Raw genomic sequence first — 20719 nt, forward strand, 5'->3', positions numbered from 1 at the left:
TTAACAACAGGCAAGGATGCTACAACTAGTGTAGGTGTGCATAACTGTACCTACGTGTCAGTGGCAAACACTGGCTAGGAATTTGTCCAAATTAGTGCCAAGGCTTGAGATTTAACAGGAGAAAAATGCAAAGACTAACTTGAATTTTGGCAAAGAAAATTTAGGAAGGACTTAATTTGGCTAGTAACCAAAACCTAAATATATCCTATTAGTGCAGCTTGAAAAGCAACTCTTTGGCAGGAGGAAGGCAAAGTATGCATTCCTACAGAGCTCCTCAACGAATTGCTTCAGGTACCAGCATTTAGCTAAAACATGATCTTCTGTAAGTTCAAAGCTTAAATATGCGTCAATGCATCGCAATACCAATTTGCTTCATTTAGTCATCATTTACACATTTCCAATTTTATTCAGATTTTTAAAGCCACAAAGCAGAAACAATATCTACCTTCTTCTTATATAGCAAGCAGAAAGCAATTTTAAAGAATGAATACATTAGGATTGTCCTAAAAATAAAAAGTAAAAATAGAGCTCTGCTTATGTCATTAAGTACATTATTTGGAATAGTTTGCCTCTGCCAACATGACAAATTAAATCTATGTTCTCACTTCACTTTATAAACAATTTTGGTGGTTTACTGTATACACAGCTAGTGTTAGTGGGATAGATTGGCCATTATTAGGCTTATCTTTTTATTCATGCCAATAATCTAAATCAAAGAAAACACAGAACTCTATGTATGTACGTTCCCCCCTGCATACATTACCATATGTTCGTTCCAATAACATTAAGAACTTTAAACTTACTAATTATCAATATTTGAAGTGCTAAGGGTTCAAAATAAAAGTACTCCTAAATCATAGAATCATTATGGTTGGAAGAGACCTCAAAGATCATCAAGTCCAACCGTATACCTGATGCCACCATGTCTACTAAACCATGTCTCGAAGTACCACATCTAAATGTTTTTTGAACACCTCCAGGGATGATGACTCCACCACCTCCCTGGGGAGCCCGTTCCAGTGCCTAACAACTCTAACAGTGAAGAAGTTCTTTCTAATGTCCAGCCTGAACCTCCCCTGGCGCAACTGGAGACCGTTTCCTCTCGTCCTATCGCTAATTACCGGGGAGAAGAGCCCAACCCCCACCTCACTACAACCTCCTTTCAGGTAGTTGTAGAAGATTTTTTTAAAAAAAAATACATGAAAAAAAAATTTTTTTTCCAATTAACAGCAGCACGTTCAAGTGCTGCTGAGATCAGTCACCCCCTTTTCTTCCCTGAATGCTACCTGATTCCTCTTTCCTATAATGTACAGACACTCACTGGCTGACATCCTGATAAATGTGAAATACTGCACTTAGCTTATCAGTGACTTAAAACACCTGCACACCTCCGATTGACTATTAGTGTCCAGCAAAGCTCCATACTGCAAATACATAAGCAACTTCACTGGCAACTAAGTCCACTTCTCTCCAACTTTCAAGTCTTTCGGACTCTACATCACTAATCTGGGAGGATCACTTCTCCCTCCTCTTTAACGCTTTCCCCGCTTTTTCTATTTATTGATCTATTTTACTATTTTACCTTTTGGTTCCTATTTCTTGAACCTACTTTGCTCCCAACAAAGTCCATGAAGTGGTTGGCTGTTGCCATTGCAATGGCTGCTCTGCTCCTGCGCCCCGCTCCTTTCCACCCAGCACCTCCTTACAACTCGCACAAGTGGAGTAGGAGGCAGCAACTAAACACGGGCATTAAATGTGGTCATCAGGCCTATATTTGAGCCTACACATACAATGCATAGCAGTAAAAGTCAGCAAGCATAAATACAGCAAGAATTCTTCCTATAATGCTTAAACTAAAAGGTAACTGACTGCTATATGTATATGTAAATTAGTTTAAACACACTAGCCTTACAATGTAGAAAATAATTATTGTAACAAGCCTACAGACCATTTTAAACATATTTTCTCTTGAGCACATAGTAGCCCTATGTTCTGTCTTCTACCCTTTAGAGAAAAAAAAAAGCCTTCAGAAAATGAGGAAGTCGCCCAAAACACATTCCTGATACTGGTTCTTTCCATACACTGAGAATTTGGCACAGTCCAAAAGCCTTCCTGAAAATCCTCGCATTCTTTAGAAAATTGCATGTAAGGAGGAGGGAAGGGAAGAGAGAAAACGGTTTCAAAGCTAGGACTTGAGCAGGTTCCTGTTCAAACTTCATTGTGAGTGTATAGGCGGAGGAATTTTTTCTCTCTCCCTCTCTGAAAGAAAACTCCTACAGACAGGTAGGACACTATCTCACGGTTGAAGTTCAGCAGAATAACCCCACACGTACAGTGGTAGTGGTCAGGAAAACATTTAGGATTTTCAAAATCACAGAGAGATTCAATCCCAGGTCTTAAAAGCTCTGGAAAGCATCTCAAAAAGAACATTTTTATTTATAAACAGCCAACCAATCAGCATTCCAAACCGCTGAAAACCAAGGTATAAAACGCAGTTCTAAGCCGTCATGTTTTGCTTTTCCAAAAGGCTGAGGTGTAACATGGAAGAAGATGGAAAGCAGCTTTCATACTGTTTGATCTAGAAAGTTAAACTAACTTAAGACCTCTAGCAAACTTGGGTTAAGTCAACATTTTAAACAAAACAGCTCACCATGGTATTACCAGCCTGCATTTAGAGAACATTTACTTGTTTATAGCAACAAACTCAGAACATTACTGCAATTCAGAAGACAGATAAGTATGATATGCGTCCAGAAGAATTCACTTTATATTTGCGTCTTGGCACATACTAAAAAACGCCATTCAACCACTCCTCTACTACATGTTCAAATCAAAAAAAAAAAATCCATTAGGACACAAAATAAGAGCCAACATTTCCTTACATGGTTACAGTTTTCAACTTCTTGCCTAAAAGCATAACAACGTGAAATAAGTTTGTGGTACAACTTCAAACACACCTAAACAATGCAAAGGCTTTATGCCCTTCTAAACCTAGGAACTGCACGTAGGATCACAACCCACCACTTATTCTGTACCCTCTATTTTAATTATATTAACAACTATTTATGAGTCAAAGTTAAACCCATCATCCATTTAAGTCATCATCCAATTTAAGCTTTCCAACCCTTCACAACAGAAATTTTGCAATATTATATACCACTAAATATAGGGTAAAAGTTTTTTTTTTTTAAAAAAAAAAAAAAAAAAATCACACAAGCAACCCAAGGGAACTGGAGACCACAGAGAAGAATAAGAAGCAGGAAAAGGAATATCCTGTCAGCAAATATCACAGGATGACTGAACTTGGAAGTGAAAGGTCGATCTTTACTCTACAGAGGAAGAGAGGGAGCGACAGAGGGAGGGAAAGCAAGAAACTAGATTTCCAACATCATTATTCCTCTGCCCATGAAACCCTACAGAATAGCTTATATCCTATTCCTCCACCACCTCCCCCCTCCCGCCTCAGGCTGTTCCACAGAGAAAATAGTGAAAAGAAAATACTCCATCAATGACCACTTGAACTCAAATGGGGATTGCGCACTGAGTGTTCTTCAGCATGCAACTTTCCACTGAACGCCCAGAGAAACAAGGGAGTCGTGTACTATGTACGTATATGCAACTCCTATTATAGAATACTAGGTTTTTTGGTATTAATTAATATTAAACTACCATGTCATCCATCACAATCCTTTCCATTCAACACGGCAAACAGAACAACAAAACTGCAAAAAAGTTAGATACTTGTGGTAGGCTGCTTCAAAGATGGTAAGAATTAGCAGAGCCACCAATTGGCAAGAAAATACTTGCTTGATTCTCGCCTATCAAGCTGGCTCACTTCTTCCCAGAACTAGAAGCTTAGGATCAAATGAGATCCTAACCCCAAACATACTGATGTCAGGAAAGCAGGAAGGCTGCTCCTAAACACAATGCAACAGAGTAAAATGCCAGAAGTGGTGTTAGGGACCCTGAAAATAAAAGTTGACGAACAGCCATGAAGATTTATGCTTGGAAGACAGCAGCTTGTTAGCTTTTTGTTCTGCACACTATGTACTTTTGAGGAAGAAAAAAAAAAAAGGCTCATTTTTGAATGACTAACCTGATTCTGACAGACTCCCAGAGAAAAGAGTATGGACATACCAAACCCCGGCTGTCCTGTTGGGATAACTCAGTTGGTAAAGAGAGGAGCTATGATGCAGACAGGCCCTTGGGAAGTCATGAGGCCCAGGAAAACACTGCACCTAGGACTTTAGGTATGGGACTAGGGCGCAGGGGAAATAAAGTGGCATTTACAGCACAATTTTTATGTGATTCCCCATACGCTTTCTTCCTTCCATCAGAAATTTGTCTTAGCACATTGATGGATGACGTTCACTGAACAACCAACTACTCTGGATCTCCCACGACACCTTTTCAAGGGGCCAGTACTGCCAGGGCGTTACTTCTCGCCCATGACTTAAACCCTACTTGGAACTCCAAAAGATAAAATTTGCCTTGTGCAATGTCTTAAAGCAAAACATCTGGGAGACAACTTGCACAGGCAGCTAGCCTACAGACATGATTCCAATAGTGCATCCGAGTCCTGTGAGTTACCCGCCTTCCACGTCCTACAAATGCTTAACTCATGCTCAGCATGACACCATGGAGCCGCTTCACAGGCTCAATAAATATATTATTTATAACCCATTTTCAGACTATAAGCTCTCAGAACCACGGAAAATTGCAGTTACCTTTTTACAAGGGAGCCACTGAAATCTACTGCAAAAAAGGAAGTAAAAACATGTAGTAGTTTATTTGTGTGTTGTTTCTTTAAAGAACTTGATATCTTAAGTTCTATTTCAAGAGCAGACATATGCAGTTACAATAAGAAGAATTAAACCCCCCCCCCCACAACCCACACAAACAAACTTTCTAGAAATACTGTAAGACCTGAAGATTTAGGGATCCTTCTATAAAACTTAATCTAACTAAACAGTAGCAAAAGCGTGTATGGGTGATCTCCTGTCAAAAACGTAGGTTTATTACAAGTTCAAGAGCAGGTGGGAAAACCTTTGAGGGACTTGATTTGTTTCTTAGCAGGTAAGGAAGAAGGGAATATGCTTTAATACAGTTTTGTTTTGACATATTTTCGTGGGGACTCAGTTTTAAATTCAAGTTATCATCAAGTCAAAAGTCTTCAACAGCAGGACAGATTTTTAGAAGTTACACTGGAAAAAAATATTACTGTTCATTCTAATGACGCTGAATGTAACTGTTGAAACAAAACTTTGTTCTGGAGCTATCTGAAGAGAGACTCTCCTCTTCCCCTGCAAAAGGGGATGACTTCCACATGTGCATATTTCTCCAACACACAAATAAATACAGATTAAAAGGCAGTATTTCTAGCAATGTTTGAATCTTGTTAGGCTTTGCTGTCACTCGCTGCAAACATATCTCAAGGAATTTTGTGCTCTTAATACAAATACAACAAACCATCGATGACTGCATTTGACTAAGTCAGTTAATTGGTGGCTATAAAAAACCACATACATTGCATAAGAAAACTGTCAAAATGTCAAAAGCTTTTCTTTTTTCCTTAACGAGCACCCCTTAAATAGAAGGAAAGATTTTTTTCTTTCTTTGCAATTTAGTTTTAGATTATATTACACAATATATCATTGTGACTGACAGTAGTTAACATTTAGATATTGTTGACCTATGTGATGTGTCAGGTTTCAGAAGTCTCCTAAAGAAAGCTTGAAAACGCTTCTACATAGTCAATGCAACCCAAGGAGTCAATCTGCCCTGTGGATAAATAAATATGGTATTAGCTAACGCTCTAAATTAACATGCATTAAATTTCCTGGAATGGTTGTTTGAAACATAAGTCTTCCTGGCTGGCAGACAGTATTAGTAACCAAAATTTTTAACCAATCGAAGTTATAAATCTTTCAATGGTTTACTTGTACTACATCCTATAGATCTAAACACAGAAGTTTAACCATCTTTTAGGATCAAACCATTATAACTCCAAACACCGCAGATTTTCACATAATATGGGTGGTGGCCATAAGAACTAGTAAGCCCTTTTTATAATCTGTTTTCAAGGTATAATGTTGCACATCGTCTATAAATAACATGAGATCATAGGTCTAGCATAGGTTTTTACATTCTGTAGCCTCTGTTATCTCTGTGGTTAATGAATTAAAATTCAAGTTTCCTTGAAAATATTTATTTCAACATTTCAGTTTCCTATATGTAAATATTTCTTTTACAGTAATGCACATACAGTCATCTTGACATTTGGGACTCCCAAATGGAATGTAAAATCTGATTACATGCCAGAGAAAGTAAAACGCCAAGTCATATTAGCTCCACAAAGACCTTTATAGAAAGAAAATGTTTCTCTATGTTAGCACCAAGACAATGTTTTTGCCATTGGAAAAAGAGCTATGCATGTGGAGGAATAAGGAAAGGAGGAGAGATGAACAAGGAAAACATCAAAAGATCTCAGGTAAGCAGAAAATTCAAACACTTGATAGATTACTAGATGCTGAAAGGAAAGAGGTCCAAGAACATAAAATCTTTGGTGTTAAGGGAGGTGGTAGAACAACTAAAGAAGTCTTTCCGTTTCATTATCTACAGCATTTCCTATGTATTACCTGCAGGTAAGTAAATCCTACCCATAAAAAAACCAAACCAAACAGAAACAAAAACACCCACCACAGAAAAAACAAAACAAAACAAAACAATACAACTGACCCAACACCAACAAGTCAAAAAGAACACAGATAACAACCCAATTTATGTAGTCTACTGGGATTTCAGACTAATTTCTGTGGAAGTCATTCAACAAAAGTTTTTAACTAAGCAGCGATGAGGTAACATGGAAGGTCCAGGCACAGACAAACAGACAATCAACAAGAAAAAGAGGGTAGGAGCAAATCATCTGTTCCAGCCTGAAGGAAGGTTACTGCAAATTCATGAAGTCTGTGCTGGAGTCTGTGCGGGTAAGCAGAATTCAGAGCTGATCTCGAAAAGAGAGCAAGCTGTAAGATGACCAAGTTTGCACAGTACAGAGATACACAATGTAGTAAAAACAAGAGCTGGCAAAGATGAACTGTCAGAAGGCTCACATGGGACTGAGTGTGTAATAAGAAAGCTAAATTCAACACAGGCAAGTGTATAGTGAGCTACATGGTGGAAAGCAACCCTAAAATTCATAGAAAATGACAAGGACCAAGCTAACTAGTATTATTGAAAACTTTGAATTTATAGAAGATAGTTCCATGAAGGTATCAGTTCAACATGCGAAGTAGTTAAAAGCAGAATAAAATAATTAAGAAAGGAAGGCAGAATGAAACAGAAAAAAATTACTATAGAATCATAGGGCAATTCAGCTCAGAAGGGACTGATGAAATCTCTTGTCAAACCTCCTGCTCAAAGCAGGAGATCACCTGTGAAATCAGACCAGGCTGCTCAGGGCTTTTTCCAGGCATGTCTTAAAAGCCTTCAAGGTTCAGCAGAGACTCTCCGGGCAATCTCCATTGCCTGCCTGTCCTCATGGGGAAAAAAGCTTTCTTATATCCAGGCTGAATCTCTCTTACCTCAACTTACTCCCATTGCCTCTCATCCTCCCAATATGCACTGCTATGAAAAGCCTGGCTCTGTCTTCTCAATGGTCAGCTAAGGCAGACCATCCCATAGCTTTGCAGGTTGACTTTTTGGCCTGTCTGCAGTTAATCAGAAACCTCTCTGATTCTCCATCACCTTTCAAAGATGACAGAGAGCGGCCTTGCTAAGGCTTTCCCTCATTCTTTCAGCACCACTGGATGCAGTTCAGTGGGTCCTGTGGACTTACATGGGTGAAGTTTCCTCAAGTAATCTCTGACTCGATCCTTAACCACTGCTCAGAGTTGTTCTCCCCCAAACAAGCAGTGGTCTGGGAGACCTCTCCGGTGAAGACTAAGGCAAAGCAAGGCACTGAGTACCTCAGCCTTATTTAAGCTTGCTGTCACAAAATCATCTGTTCTATTCAGCAACAGAACTGCCGTCCCCTTGCTCAGCCTTTTATGACTAGTGTAGCATCAAACCCTCTTCTTGTTACCCTAGACATCCCTTGAGACATGAACCCTAGGTTAGCTTTAACGTTCCTAACACCATCCCTTCATGCCTGGGTGACATTTCCAAACTCCTGCTCAGCAGCCCACCTCCGCTTCCAGACCCTGCACACTGCCTGCTTGCATTGGAGTGTGGCCACTAGTTCCCCGAGCAGCAGAATGGACCCTTCTTGCGATTAGAGGATGGTGCCAGCTTTCCTGAGCTCCTCTGCCCTTCAGAGCTGTCTCCTATGGGATCCCAAACACCAACCTCCTGAAGAAGCCAAAGTCTGCTCTCCTGAACTCTAGGGTCTGTACCCTGCTACTCCTTCCTCACTCCCATCAGGATCTTGAACTCCACTATTTCATGCTCACTGCAGTCGAGAGTACCCACATTACTACATCTCCAACCAGTTCTTCCATTTTAGGGAACAGCAGATCCAGCTGTGCATCACCCCTAGCTGGCCCATCAGTACTTGTATCAGGAAGTTGTCCTTGATACTCCCCAGAAATCTGGTTTGCTTGTGTCCTGCTGTGTTGGACTTCCAGCACGTGTCAGGATGTTTATTAAAGTTCCCTACGGAAATCACAGACTGTGATCCAGAAACTTCCTTGCCTTTAAAGAGAGCTTCATCCACATCTTCACCCTGGGGAAGGTGGTCTGTAACAGACTGATCAGGGTGGTACCTTTAGCAGCCTCTCCTCTGATCTTGACCCACAAACTCTCGTCTTAAACTGTCATCTTGTCCCACACAAGTACCACACACATTTGAGCTGCTCCTTCACAAGGAGAGCAAGACCCTTTCTTGTCATCCCTACTTGTCTTTCCTGAAGAGTCTGCATCTGTCCATCGTACCACCTCATAAATTCATAGCCCACTCACACCTTGAGAGCTTTCCTAGTCCCCCAACTAAAATGCTACTAGAGCTAGAAAAGATCTGGAGAACAGCAACAAGGGGGATCAGAGGTTAGAACAGATTCTATATAAGCAGCAACTCAGCAGTCAGCTTGGGAAAAAAACAAAAACAACAAACAAACAAAGACCATCGACCCGTTGAAAGAGAGCATGACAGCAATCCACAGAACTGTAACAGCAATCAGCTTTTAACTGTCTTGTCCACCAGGAGACATGGAGGCCACAAGACAAAGCCAGTCGGAGCCAGGTTCAAAAAACAAACAAAAACGAGGTAGTTCCTTATGCCATAGGGAGCACTACTATGGAATTCCTACCCAAAGGACCCTATGGGTGCAAGAAGTTTGCAAGGTTCAAGGGAGACAAGTACAAAAAAGAGAGGTCCTCTGGGGATTACCAACTTAAACTGTAAAGTATCAAGAAAATCCCCAAGATGAAAGCAGTTGGAGGCTTAGGAGTGCTATTTTAACACAGCAGTATCATGCGTACTGTTTGTACTCCTCTGTAAGCATCCATTTGCAGAAATCGCAAGGCAGAACATTGATCTAAATGGACTCAGTCTGAAAGAAACAGTATTAGTTTATCTGAAGTGCTTCAGCCTGACAGTAATTTGTTAAAAATGGGTATTAAATATTTTATTTGCTCCCTCTCAAAACGTCAGGCTGTGAAAAGTTACAATATGCTGAATTTGCTTCTTGTAGACTAAAAATATATTTCCCCCCTGTTGTATTCCAGTTTCACCCACAGTTTTCTGTGAGTTTGGATGCTTTTGAATATACCTACAGATTTACAGAAACATATAAAGATTTAGTAATCACATCTAAAAAAAAAATCTCTTAAGATGGATTCATAGAGTTTATGTACAATGAATTCTTGATATTAGAACATTAGATTTCACTAGTCAAGTTGCAGTATCTGTACTCATTTCCCTATGGACCCTATCTTTAAAAAAAGGTAGCTTTTAATTAAGCTACGTATACACAAAAATGGACTAAGAGCACACATATTGGCTGTATTGAGTAAAACAACCCAAACCAGACACAACTACATTCGTATCAGACCTTCATTTTCCTCCTTCTCAAGTTTCCTCCTCTATCAGTTATTCCTTCTTTTACCCTACTCAGCTGTCTCTTTCCTTGTAGCTATTCTAGAGAGCACTCCATGATAGAGGGTGTCTCATTTCCTCTACCTACCTCCATTGTCAGCCACACCCTTTCACTCATTTGCACACATTCCTTTTAGTATAAAAAGTCTGTTCCTCATCTGTAATCCAATTTTCACGTGTTTTTAGGCATCCACAACTGTCATTGATGTCAGCATGAGCTGCAGACACCCCGGATCTTCAGAGACTCAATTCCTTATCTTCAACAACTTTTTAATAGGAAATAGTTTGAAGCTTTGCTTAGTTATGCTACATCACTTTTTAAACTTCAGACTTCTGGATGAACACGTTAAGAGATGCAATAAATAAGCAATGCTCAAAAACATCTCATGGACTGGCCTAAACTTCCAAGGAAAACCGATATCTTAAGTTATCCACTTAAAATAAGATAACTCACCTCACAATAAATACAATGAAGAGTATACATGGCTAATTGAAGAAGGTGCTTACCTGAATGACAGCACTAAACCAGCACGTGTTGCCAACGTTCTTTAATCCTACTGGACAGTTGTCTTGCCGCTTTCGATCATAAGGGTTTGGAGAGTCACTCCATACCTCTGGATGCGTCCTCTTTAAACTTGCTTTATTTTCTGCAATACTGGCTTCTAGAACTCTTCGGGAACAGAAGGGAGGGAAAAATGTGAGAAAAAAAAAAAAACCCAAACAACACATAGTAAGACACCTGCAGTTACTAATATAGACATTTTTACTACATCATTCACTAACTTACTGATGCTGAGCTTGGTTTTAAATTTATATGCAATAATATGTCTTCAAAAGTAAGATGCCATTTTACTTTTAGATGTGTTACAGTAATTCCATTACCTTTTGGAAAATGGTATTAGTGAGTGAGTGCACATCCTGTGAGAGCTCTAGATACAAGAGCCATGTCTGTAAGTCATCAATTATTTAAGAACCAGATTCAAATAGGATGGACAAGAAAGGCAGCACTATTAACATAGTGCTTTCATCTACAAATGCTTTTATTGGTATGCAAAGCACAAAGTCACCAATATTTATTTTACTGACAGGAAACCAAAGCTAGCTAGGCAACTTTCAAAAATGGAAGAAGTTTTTTTAGTTTCCATTTTTGCAACTTATGCAACTGTATTAATCACTTTACATAGCAAGTAATTACTTTATGAGCCACGGAAAGACATCTCCCCACAATTTCTCAAATGTCACCCAACAAGTTAATTGTACGCTTCAGTGACCACCCTCTTTGCAGGAAACTCTTCCTACGTGATTTATGCCGAATGTCCATGTTTCACACGACCCTAAGATCCCATGTGTGTTACGCTCCCAACCTCAAGCTTCACCCAACATAGTATTTTTATAGCAGCATATATCCTTAGACTGGTGACAAAGAACACCTTACCACCTAGTCCAACCCTCATACAAAAGGCTGAGCTGCTATCGAACTACTACATTCGCTAAGCATAGAATTTCAGGAGGTGCATGACAAGCACCTAAACAGTCTGAGCAACATGAAGGGTTGTCCCCTTTGGTTCTAGACTCACTAAACATCAAAGAAAGGCAAGTTTAGGCTGGTCTGTAAATGGAGTTCCTAAAGGACAAAGCTTGAACACCTTGGGGAAAAAAAAAAAAAAAAACGCACAACCAAAGACACTGAGGAGGGAGAAGCACACACGCGTGACATAATCCCTCAGTCTCCTAACTGTAAATTTTTTATTCAAACTATGCTCTTGCCAAAATAAGAAAAGGTATCTTACAAGATATACAAGAACTATGAAGCATTATATGAATTTACCGTACATAACTGCTTTGGGGAGCATACTAATTTGTTATTGCTACTTATTTTGAAAAAAAAATAGAAGCATTCAGAATTTGAGACACCATTTGGTATAAATACCACTTTTATATCAATATATCTCAGGAAGAAACTAAAACTGGTCATTTTCTACTGATTAATCAATTTCTGACATTTAGTTTTTGACAGCTAACCTTGTAAAGAGCACTGAAAGCACAGGCATATAATCCTCTAAGCCTTTCTGCTCTGACATCTCTTCAAATAATGCATAGGGGTGAAACCTGAATCTTCAGTAGTTGCTAGTTGTAGGAGTCTTATGATAACGTTATCTCCTAAGTAAACCCCAAAATGTAAAGAAACAGCCAGATCCATTTCTCTTCTCACTGACACAATCCTTCAAAAGTGTTAGATGACCAGTGTATCTCTGCTTTGAGACTAAAAGTTATTTGATGGGAATATGAAAAATTAACTCAAAACAAGTGTCATACATATTTCAAATAATTTCTCATTCAGTTATAATTACTTAAACTCTTGTTTAAACTAAATTGAAGGGACCTTTAAAACTGATGGGAAGACTGACAGACCGAATAAATTTAGAATGATGTAACAGGACTACAATACCTACTCCATACCACTTTTGTTCCAGGGAAACAATCAAACTCCCCCCCCAACCCCCAAGCTCAAGAATTATTTCCAGATATTTCAAGATTCAAGTTCAGAAAAATATGTATTCTCAAAATGAAACAGTTCCCTGACCCCAAGGTTATTACCATTTATCAACTTCATTACCTACTAAAATTTCTTCCTTGTATTTTGCATTTCTTTAGCAGGTGAAGGATTTCCTCATCTCTAGCTCCACCTCAAATCTGTTTCCATGTCTTAATAAAGTATTTAATCCTCAAAGCTTCATGACATTTTTCCTTCATTTCCCTTATAACATTATCTGTCCTCACACAGCACATGCAATAGAGGCATGCCCTATGTGTCAAATTCATTTTCAGCCATAATGACAGCTGTGATGCAAACTGAAATAAAAGTGAGCACAGTGAACAGAAACCTAATGATCAGCTCAAAAGTTACATAAATAAATGTATTTAACAGCATAGGAAGTATACCTCTTACACTATAATGTTCACTATATTATGTTCTTACAGTCCTGATTTGGGAGACTACGTTGACAAAGAATCTTACTCACACATTGCTCTCAAGACAATGAGCATCCTTCCAGAAAGTTAGTACCAGGATTGAGGAATTCTGATTACACAGCTGAAACCCCCTCTTTGCAACCCTGGGAGAAGACAGCAGCAGTCGCTAGCAGCAGAGCCATAAGCTACGTGCAGGGTATGGCATTTCTGCAGCCTCAACGGGACCAAAGATTTCCCTGCCTCCAAGTACTGGCATCTTGTTTGGAGGGAAACTCTTGAGTGAGGGTTAGTTAATGCCAGGCTTGGCATGGGACTTGAAAGCAGTGGTTTATTTCTCTTTGTAACAAGCTGGGCATAGCCAAGCAACTTTGCAGAGCTGCTTGCATGGGGCTAGCCAGACAATGCAAAAAGCCTCGGGCAAAGGGAGTCCACAGCACGAAAGTTCAGCCAAACCCATTCTGAGGAAGCCCACTAAACATACTGTAGAAAAGCCCACTCCGGGAGGCTACTCAGCTAAAAGAACAAGGAAAGGTCTTTATACTGTGACTGTTTTTCAGCTAGACACCCACGAATACCCCCAGTCCTACATGTCCTCCCCCCAGCTTCATAGAATCATAGAATCATTTGGGCTGGAAGGGACCTTTGGAGGTCATCTAGTCCAACCCCCCTGCGGTGAGCAGGGACATCTCCAACTAGATAAGGTTGCTCACAGCCCCATCCAGCCTGACCTTGAATGCCTCCAGGGATGGGGCTTCCACCACCTCTCTGGGCAACCTGTTCCAGTCCTTCACCACCCTCATTGTAAAAATTTTTTTCCTTTTTTTCCTTCACCTTTGATCTATGCACACAATGCTTAACCACAGTGCAGAGCCTCCAGCAGTACCAATGACCATGTTAAAACCAGAAAAAAAAAAAAAAAAAAAAAAAACCCGAAAAAAACCCAAAACCACAATGAAAACAAAAAAACCCCATGCGCCTAGGGGTTGTGCACATCCTTATGCCCACTAGTATGGGCTGTCATTTTAATACGCCTGCTACCTTAGGCACAACACAGGCCAGCTAACTTCTCCTTTCAGTCTTATCTTACTAGCCTCCCCAGTGAAGCCCTACCTGGCCAGCCTCATTCTCCTTCAATCCATGAAAAATAATATAAACAGGAGAAACTTTCTCATATTAGGAAATACACTGATCACACACATTTCCCTGGGAGATTTAAAGAGGGAACAGTAAAAAAAAAAAAAACCAAAACACTACACACACAAAAAAAACCCCAACAAAACAAAAAACCACCAAATTTTAAGTGTGTCATGTACAAGGTGTTCAGCTTGGACACTTGGACATTTCAGCTGTGCTCAGCACCTACGTAGTAATCAGATCTGTCCTCATTAAATAGCATAAGGCAATTACATGCAGGAAGACAAATTCTACATACATTATAACATTAATTACACAAGTCAAGAAATTCCATCAATGCTCCTTTGGAAACCTTAAAAATCAGTGCAGATTAGGTTTCAAACTACTATGAATACCTTTAAAAAAAAAAATCCTCTACACCAAAGACTATTTAAATATTCACACATCCTACATTATTAAAAATGAAATATTTCCATGGTTTAATTTGTTTATTATTGACTTCCTATTTGATTTCTGCTTTTTATTTAACCTAGAAAAACAAAAGTAAATGGCTGCAGCTTGACTTGTTTACAACCACAGTGTTCTACTTTTTGTTTGGAGAAGTCCTGCATAGATACTGTGCTTTCTAGTGGAATGCCAACATTCTTCTGTGGGGTGTTAACTACAAAGTGATTTTTTTAATTATTTTTTTTTTTTTTAAAAAAAAACAACAGCCTGAAGTCCTGTTCTTAAGGAAGCTGCTTGAACAGTTCAGATCAAGAATTCTGAATTTCCTGTATTTGTACAACTCGGACATAATTTGCCATCAACTCAGAGTGTATCTTGGTATGCAACTGAGCTGATCTAATACCCCAATGCTGCCAAAACCCCCAAGATTCTCACTCTTCTCTGCCGCCATTCACAAGGAAAGTCCCATTCCCTTTCTTGTGCCATGATGCACTCTGGATCTTTTAGTGAATATTTTTTGTACGGTTTTGGGAAATGAATTCATGCAACAAATGCTCCAAAGAATACTGCAGCAAGTATATGGTAATATACAAAAATGTGGTATGGTGTGCAGGCTATATCCCCCTTGATAGCAACAAGCTCTTAATTTGGCACATACTATTGTGTGTAATTTTGCCATCAAATATACATCTCTGTTTCATCAAAAAGACCAACATTTTCTCTGTATGTAACTGAACAGATTGTCTACATGCCTTTATACATACAGGGGAAAAAAAAAGGCATACTTTGTTATTTTCTGCAACCAGAAAAAAAAAATACATGATAATGCAATTAGAATGCATTTATAATACATTGTTATGGGTTAAGCAGATAAGAACAAAAAGGGTTTTTTAGTTTGAGAAGTGAAAAACAAAGTCTACAGGAAACAAACAAACAAAAAACCTAAAGCTTTGAGACTCCCAAGAAGTGAGCACAGCAGAAGCAGTCAAAGCTTGGGGAAGGAAAAAAAAAAGGGAGAAAGATTTCCATATCCAGAAATAGTTCCATCTTTCTGACTGCCTGCCTAAATGACAACTCTAATTATGCCACTTTTGTCCTTCAAAAAGGAACATGCAAGAGCTGAACTTCTGAATCAGAACTGGACAGAACTTCTACCATAATCTCGTATACATGCACATACTGAGGTCTTAGGAAAAAAAAAAGAAGTCCCTTAAAATCATCTTCCAATTGTTAATGAGGATATCAATCCTTCTCATCCCACATTTCCTTCCTAAAATATGTTATCCTAAATTCATCTAAGAAGATGGCTTTTATCACAAATGGAGGGAGGCAGGGGGACGTTTATTCTCACAATTAGTACCTTTATTTTTCAAAAGGAAAAAGAAATGACTAAAGTAACAATCTCCGTATTCTCAGAGTTGGACGTTTCTGGTAAGTCATGTAGCCTGTCAAATACTGTGAACCAAGGGGAAGAATTATTGTGATGAATCTCCCCCATCTAAATCAATTTTTTATAAAATTAGCCTTTTACAAGGAGGCAGCACTGAACCTTCTAAAACAAGGATCAAATCATCGCCCTTTTCACCTAGAACAAGGCCAGTCACAAGTGAAAAAACCAACATCCCTCCCACGCAACCCTACATCCAGGCTTAGTTCAAGTGCCAAATATTTCATATTTATATCTCTATTTACATATAAACACACACTGTACAAAAGTTATTGTAAAATCTGATGAAAAGTTAACTTATAGACTCTTACCACACTCAAGTTGAGAAAGTTAAGTTCATAAAACTTTAAACCTAGAAGTTAACTTTGCTCAAAGCTTATAAATCCTATTTGTTAAATAGGTTAATAACATGCTTTATCAGCTAAAATACAGCAGCTGCGCTTAGTATACTCAAGTCATAGCATTACTACTCCCTCCCTCAATCTCAGCCTTAGCACAGAGGTAAGAAAATGTTTTTGTAAAATGAACACTGAAAAACACAGGAAAAATAATTTATTAGCTTCTTAATTATAATTTTTTTTCATTGCTTTTTACCGGATACACACGAGAAACTTTTATTTTTAGGTCCTATTTAAATATGATCGTATATCCTCTATCTCCATCCACTTCCTCAATATTTAAACAAATACATCAACATGAAACATACTATTAAATCCTAGCCCACACATAATAGTCTATTTTCCAGTGTAGAACATACAATTCATTAAAGCAACATCCTGAAGCCAAGCATATCAGCAGCACAAGTGAAAGTAAATAAGTTATTCTTTGTTAAATTAAAAGTTAAAAAAAAAGCAATACAGGCCAATCTCCAACTCTTTAATTTAATTTCTGCTTTATATAAGTTGTTCGTTTACCTGCTAATGGCTTGTTCCTCATCTGTTATTCCAGTCTCCCTGAATGCCCTGTTTGATTCCTCCAAACTCAAGGCAATTGCCCTCTGAAGATCATCTTTATCATCTCCAGTGAGATCAATCACATCTGAAAAGCAAAACTATCTTTCTCAAAATTAAAAGTGAAACAGAATGAAAGGCAAATCTTACTGTAGAGGAGAGAGAGCCCACATGGATTGCTGAACACCATTTCAGTCCATCCCTCCTGCGCCCTGCACTCTTCCAACCACTAACCCTGCTAACAGCTCCCTTCCATCTCCAAGCCAGATAAAAACCTCAGCAGCTTGCTCTTGCTAAGATATGATGGGCAATAGTCTTCCTTCCTCCTAATGTTCTTAAGTTTCACAGAGCTATGGGACAAATTTAGGAATCCACGATTTCTGAAAGCCCTCTTAAAGCAATACACTTAAATGTATTACTTCAGCTACCATAATAAGTTGCTTCCAGGGAACACATGATGCAGACAACCTTCTCTTAAAAAGGATACCTTAACCGAGCATAGTTGTTTTTCCCTCCTTATGGAGGAACGCGTGCGGAGTTTTCCCAATACAGCCCCAAATTCTACGAGTATTTCTGTGCGTTGGTGAGCCAAATACTTTCACGCTGTTTCGTAACAAGTGGGAGAGTTTCTTACATAACCTGATTCTTTTCTATCCTGTCTGTGCATTCCTTTTCTGAATGTATTTAAATCCTATTTCTGCCTACTGGAAGTATCCCATCTCAACGAGAGAATTAAGAAAACAAATACTGAAGTCAAAATGAGGACCCATACTTGGACACGTGGTGAATGCTGGATGGGCTACTGATTGGGTAACGAAGATGAAAACAACCCTACTTCTGCCTTCTTCTCCAGCTCTCATTATCTAAAGAATCTGATACTAACAGCCCCCGTAAACCTCCTTGTTTCCAGAGGGTACCGACAGCACTCCTCCTCCTGAGTAAGGAGGGATTTCAGTACCCGTATCACACTGCAATGCAAATCATCCCCTCGTCGCACACAGCCAGGGCCAACAGGAATGTCCATCAACTCCACAAGACCTTCAGAAAAGCCAAGGTCATTGGTTATCATGATTTCAAGGGCCAAAAGTCTCATTTTGCAAGTCAGCCAGACAGAAAGAGAGGGGAAAGTGCAAAAGAGACTTTTATGTGCAATATTTGACAGATGCACACAGAACGTTGGCTGGTTTCAGTCTCCTTCCTCCAAGGTCAAAGTTTACCCTAAGAGCTATGAAAGGGACTACTCTCCAGCCTGGGGTTTGGACATTAGAAGCTAAAAGACCCTGGAGAAAGAGATACAGATTGGAAACTGATGAGCGCTAACAAAGCGAGACAAGCAGCTTGTCTGCATTTCTCCTTCCACAGGTCAGCTCAGTTACTCATACCCAAAGAGCTGCTCCATCTAGCTTCTGACTTTTCGCCCCAATGGGCTGACTCGCTGTAGAGACAGCTTCCCCTGTTTCCCTGAGCACACTTGTCTGCGACATTTCTCATTGAATCGAAACAGAACACTGAAGTTATGATATAAAAATCATTGCCATAGCTGTGTATGAACAGAAAATGGGATGATTTGTTCTCACAGAAAGCTGAAACTGAAGAGAAGTTGTAAAAGAAAGTTTTCTGCTAACATCAGTATCTTCAAAAACTAGTTTTAAACTTAGTCCTGTTTCCCCCAGATAAAGATGGTTGAATTTCTGTTTTATTTAGTGAGCCTTTAAAGGAAGCATTCTTACCTGCAAAGTAATCTGTCATGATCTGGAAGCATGGAAAAACTATGACCACAAAACCAGCACTTCATAAGTTTATTCTTACGTCCTTCATAGCCAACTCAGATCTTCCCGCATATCAGAAGGATACTTCAACTCAGATGCCTGAAATTCTCCTTCAGAAGCGCTAAAGCAATTACACGAACCACCAGCAGAAGTCTCACCCAGAAGAGTTTTGATATATGAGTTGCCATGTTGAGAACAACGTAATTCAGGCTAAATCAATACTTCAATCTAGGTCACGTGCAAGCATGGCTCTGTTCTATAGCCTGAGAGCCAGAGAAAGGCTAGAAAGGTCAACAGCAATGAGAGGATCCCATGACCACACATACTACCTATTACACTCTAAAATGTAGGGCTTCTATTGTGTTTTCTACCCATTTGCAGGTAGTCACACAAGCACTTCATCTCCACTGGAGAGGAGCTGTTTTTCTGAAAGGAGTAATAGTGGTCACAACTGAAGATGGAGTAAGCCTCAATCTAGTAGCCACACATGCTGATGGAGAAGTACGGGATTACTCCCATCACTCCCTGACAGAGGGGAATATTCCTTTAGCTAGTCTCTAGTCAGGTAAGAGTGAGGAAATTCTTATACAACAATAAAGAAGAAGTTAAATTTAGAAGTAAGTTCCTTCAGATGGGGAGTATTTTCCAAAAAAAAAAAATATTAATAACCTAGTTAAAAATTACATGGTCAACAAAAGTTCCTACTGCTATACCAAAAAAAAAAAAAATTAAAAAAAAAAGATATATCTATCAAGGTCAACTCCAACTCACATTGCCATTAAATTATTCCACTTCTTTGCACCTCCCTAGCTCCTTCATCTTTATTAATCTACACCACCACCCTATGTCTTCAGAAGTTTATCACTATTTATATTCCCAGTGATTACATCACTTCAATATTAAAACCCCAAATCCTTGACTTATGCTTGCTTTCAGAAAGCAGATCAACACAACAGTTTCTTTTGGCATGCAAGGGTTTTGAAGCAGACAGTACAGGATTCTCTTTAGAAATGTTGTATCCACATACATATTGTTCCTGATCTGCATGGAAAAAAGACAACACACTGAAGACCTGCTTCCAGATACTACCACCACATGCGAGTGGTGCAATCAATTTATCTCATGGAGGATTTACCCAGCATAACTTATGTCAGAAAAATACATTTCTAAATGTCAGCTGATCCATGGTAACCTACTCTATGCAAGCTTTTAGTTTGTAGTAAATGTAAAATAAAAATGTTTTGGAGATTTAAGCTAATGTATTTTAGCTCATGTTTGCTGTACTTGGAGCAGGTCCAAGGTCTTTTTCAGCATCTCAACCAACACAGTAACTCATTAAGCTGCAACAGCTCATGTATGACTTGAATCCTAAATCATCGGATCATAAAGAGGAGATCTCAATAGAAGTCATAACAGAAGGGGAACAGTCTGAGACTAAAATCCTGTCTTAAAAAAAAAATCAGCTTGTCAGCAGTTCGCATTCCTGTCGGTTATAGGTTATACAAATGTACATATACTACACTAAACTCATGCAGGTTTGGTTTTGTTTTAAAATGTCTTTTTGTTTTGTAAATTCTTACATGGGAATTTATTTTTTTTTTTTAGTGAAAAGATGTCCAATTTTCAAGCAGTTGTTCTACACGTATGATCACTTTTGTCTTCCCTCACAATCATTAACAAATTGAACACTAACCTAGTTTTAAAATCCTTGTTTCGCTTCAATATTACAGTGTTACTGCAAACCTATGACCGCCTATTTTATAGCAGTTAGTAGTGGAATTCATTCATTCAACTGATCTACTGAAGTTTCCTATCTGACCAACTGATTTCTGTGTTCAAGGTGTGCGTTTGAGGAAAAAAAAATAAAAAGCTGACTTTTACCCAAAGTATTTATCAGACACACATG

General features: G+C 38.9%; 1 protein-coding gene across 1 annotated transcript in view; it reads right to left on the bottom strand.

Moving 5' to 3' along the window:
- USP25 (ubiquitin specific peptidase 25) overlaps positions 1 to 20719 on the bottom strand; it is an 84673-nt gene that overhangs the window by 46466 nt on the left and 17488 nt on the right. Inside the window, 2 exon segments of the mRNA XM_009698602.1 lie at positions 10601 to 10763; positions 17009 to 17132. Of these exon segments, the coding sequence (XP_009696904.1) occupies positions 10601 to 10763; positions 17009 to 17132 (287 nt within the window).

This window comes from Cariama cristata, unplaced genomic scaffold, assembly GCF_000690535.1.
Source record: "Cariama cristata isolate BGI_N322 unplaced genomic scaffold, ASM69053v1 scaffold6664, whole genome shotgun sequence".
Classification (NCBI taxonomy): Eukaryota; Metazoa; Chordata; class Aves; order Cariamiformes; family Cariamidae; genus Cariama; species Cariama cristata.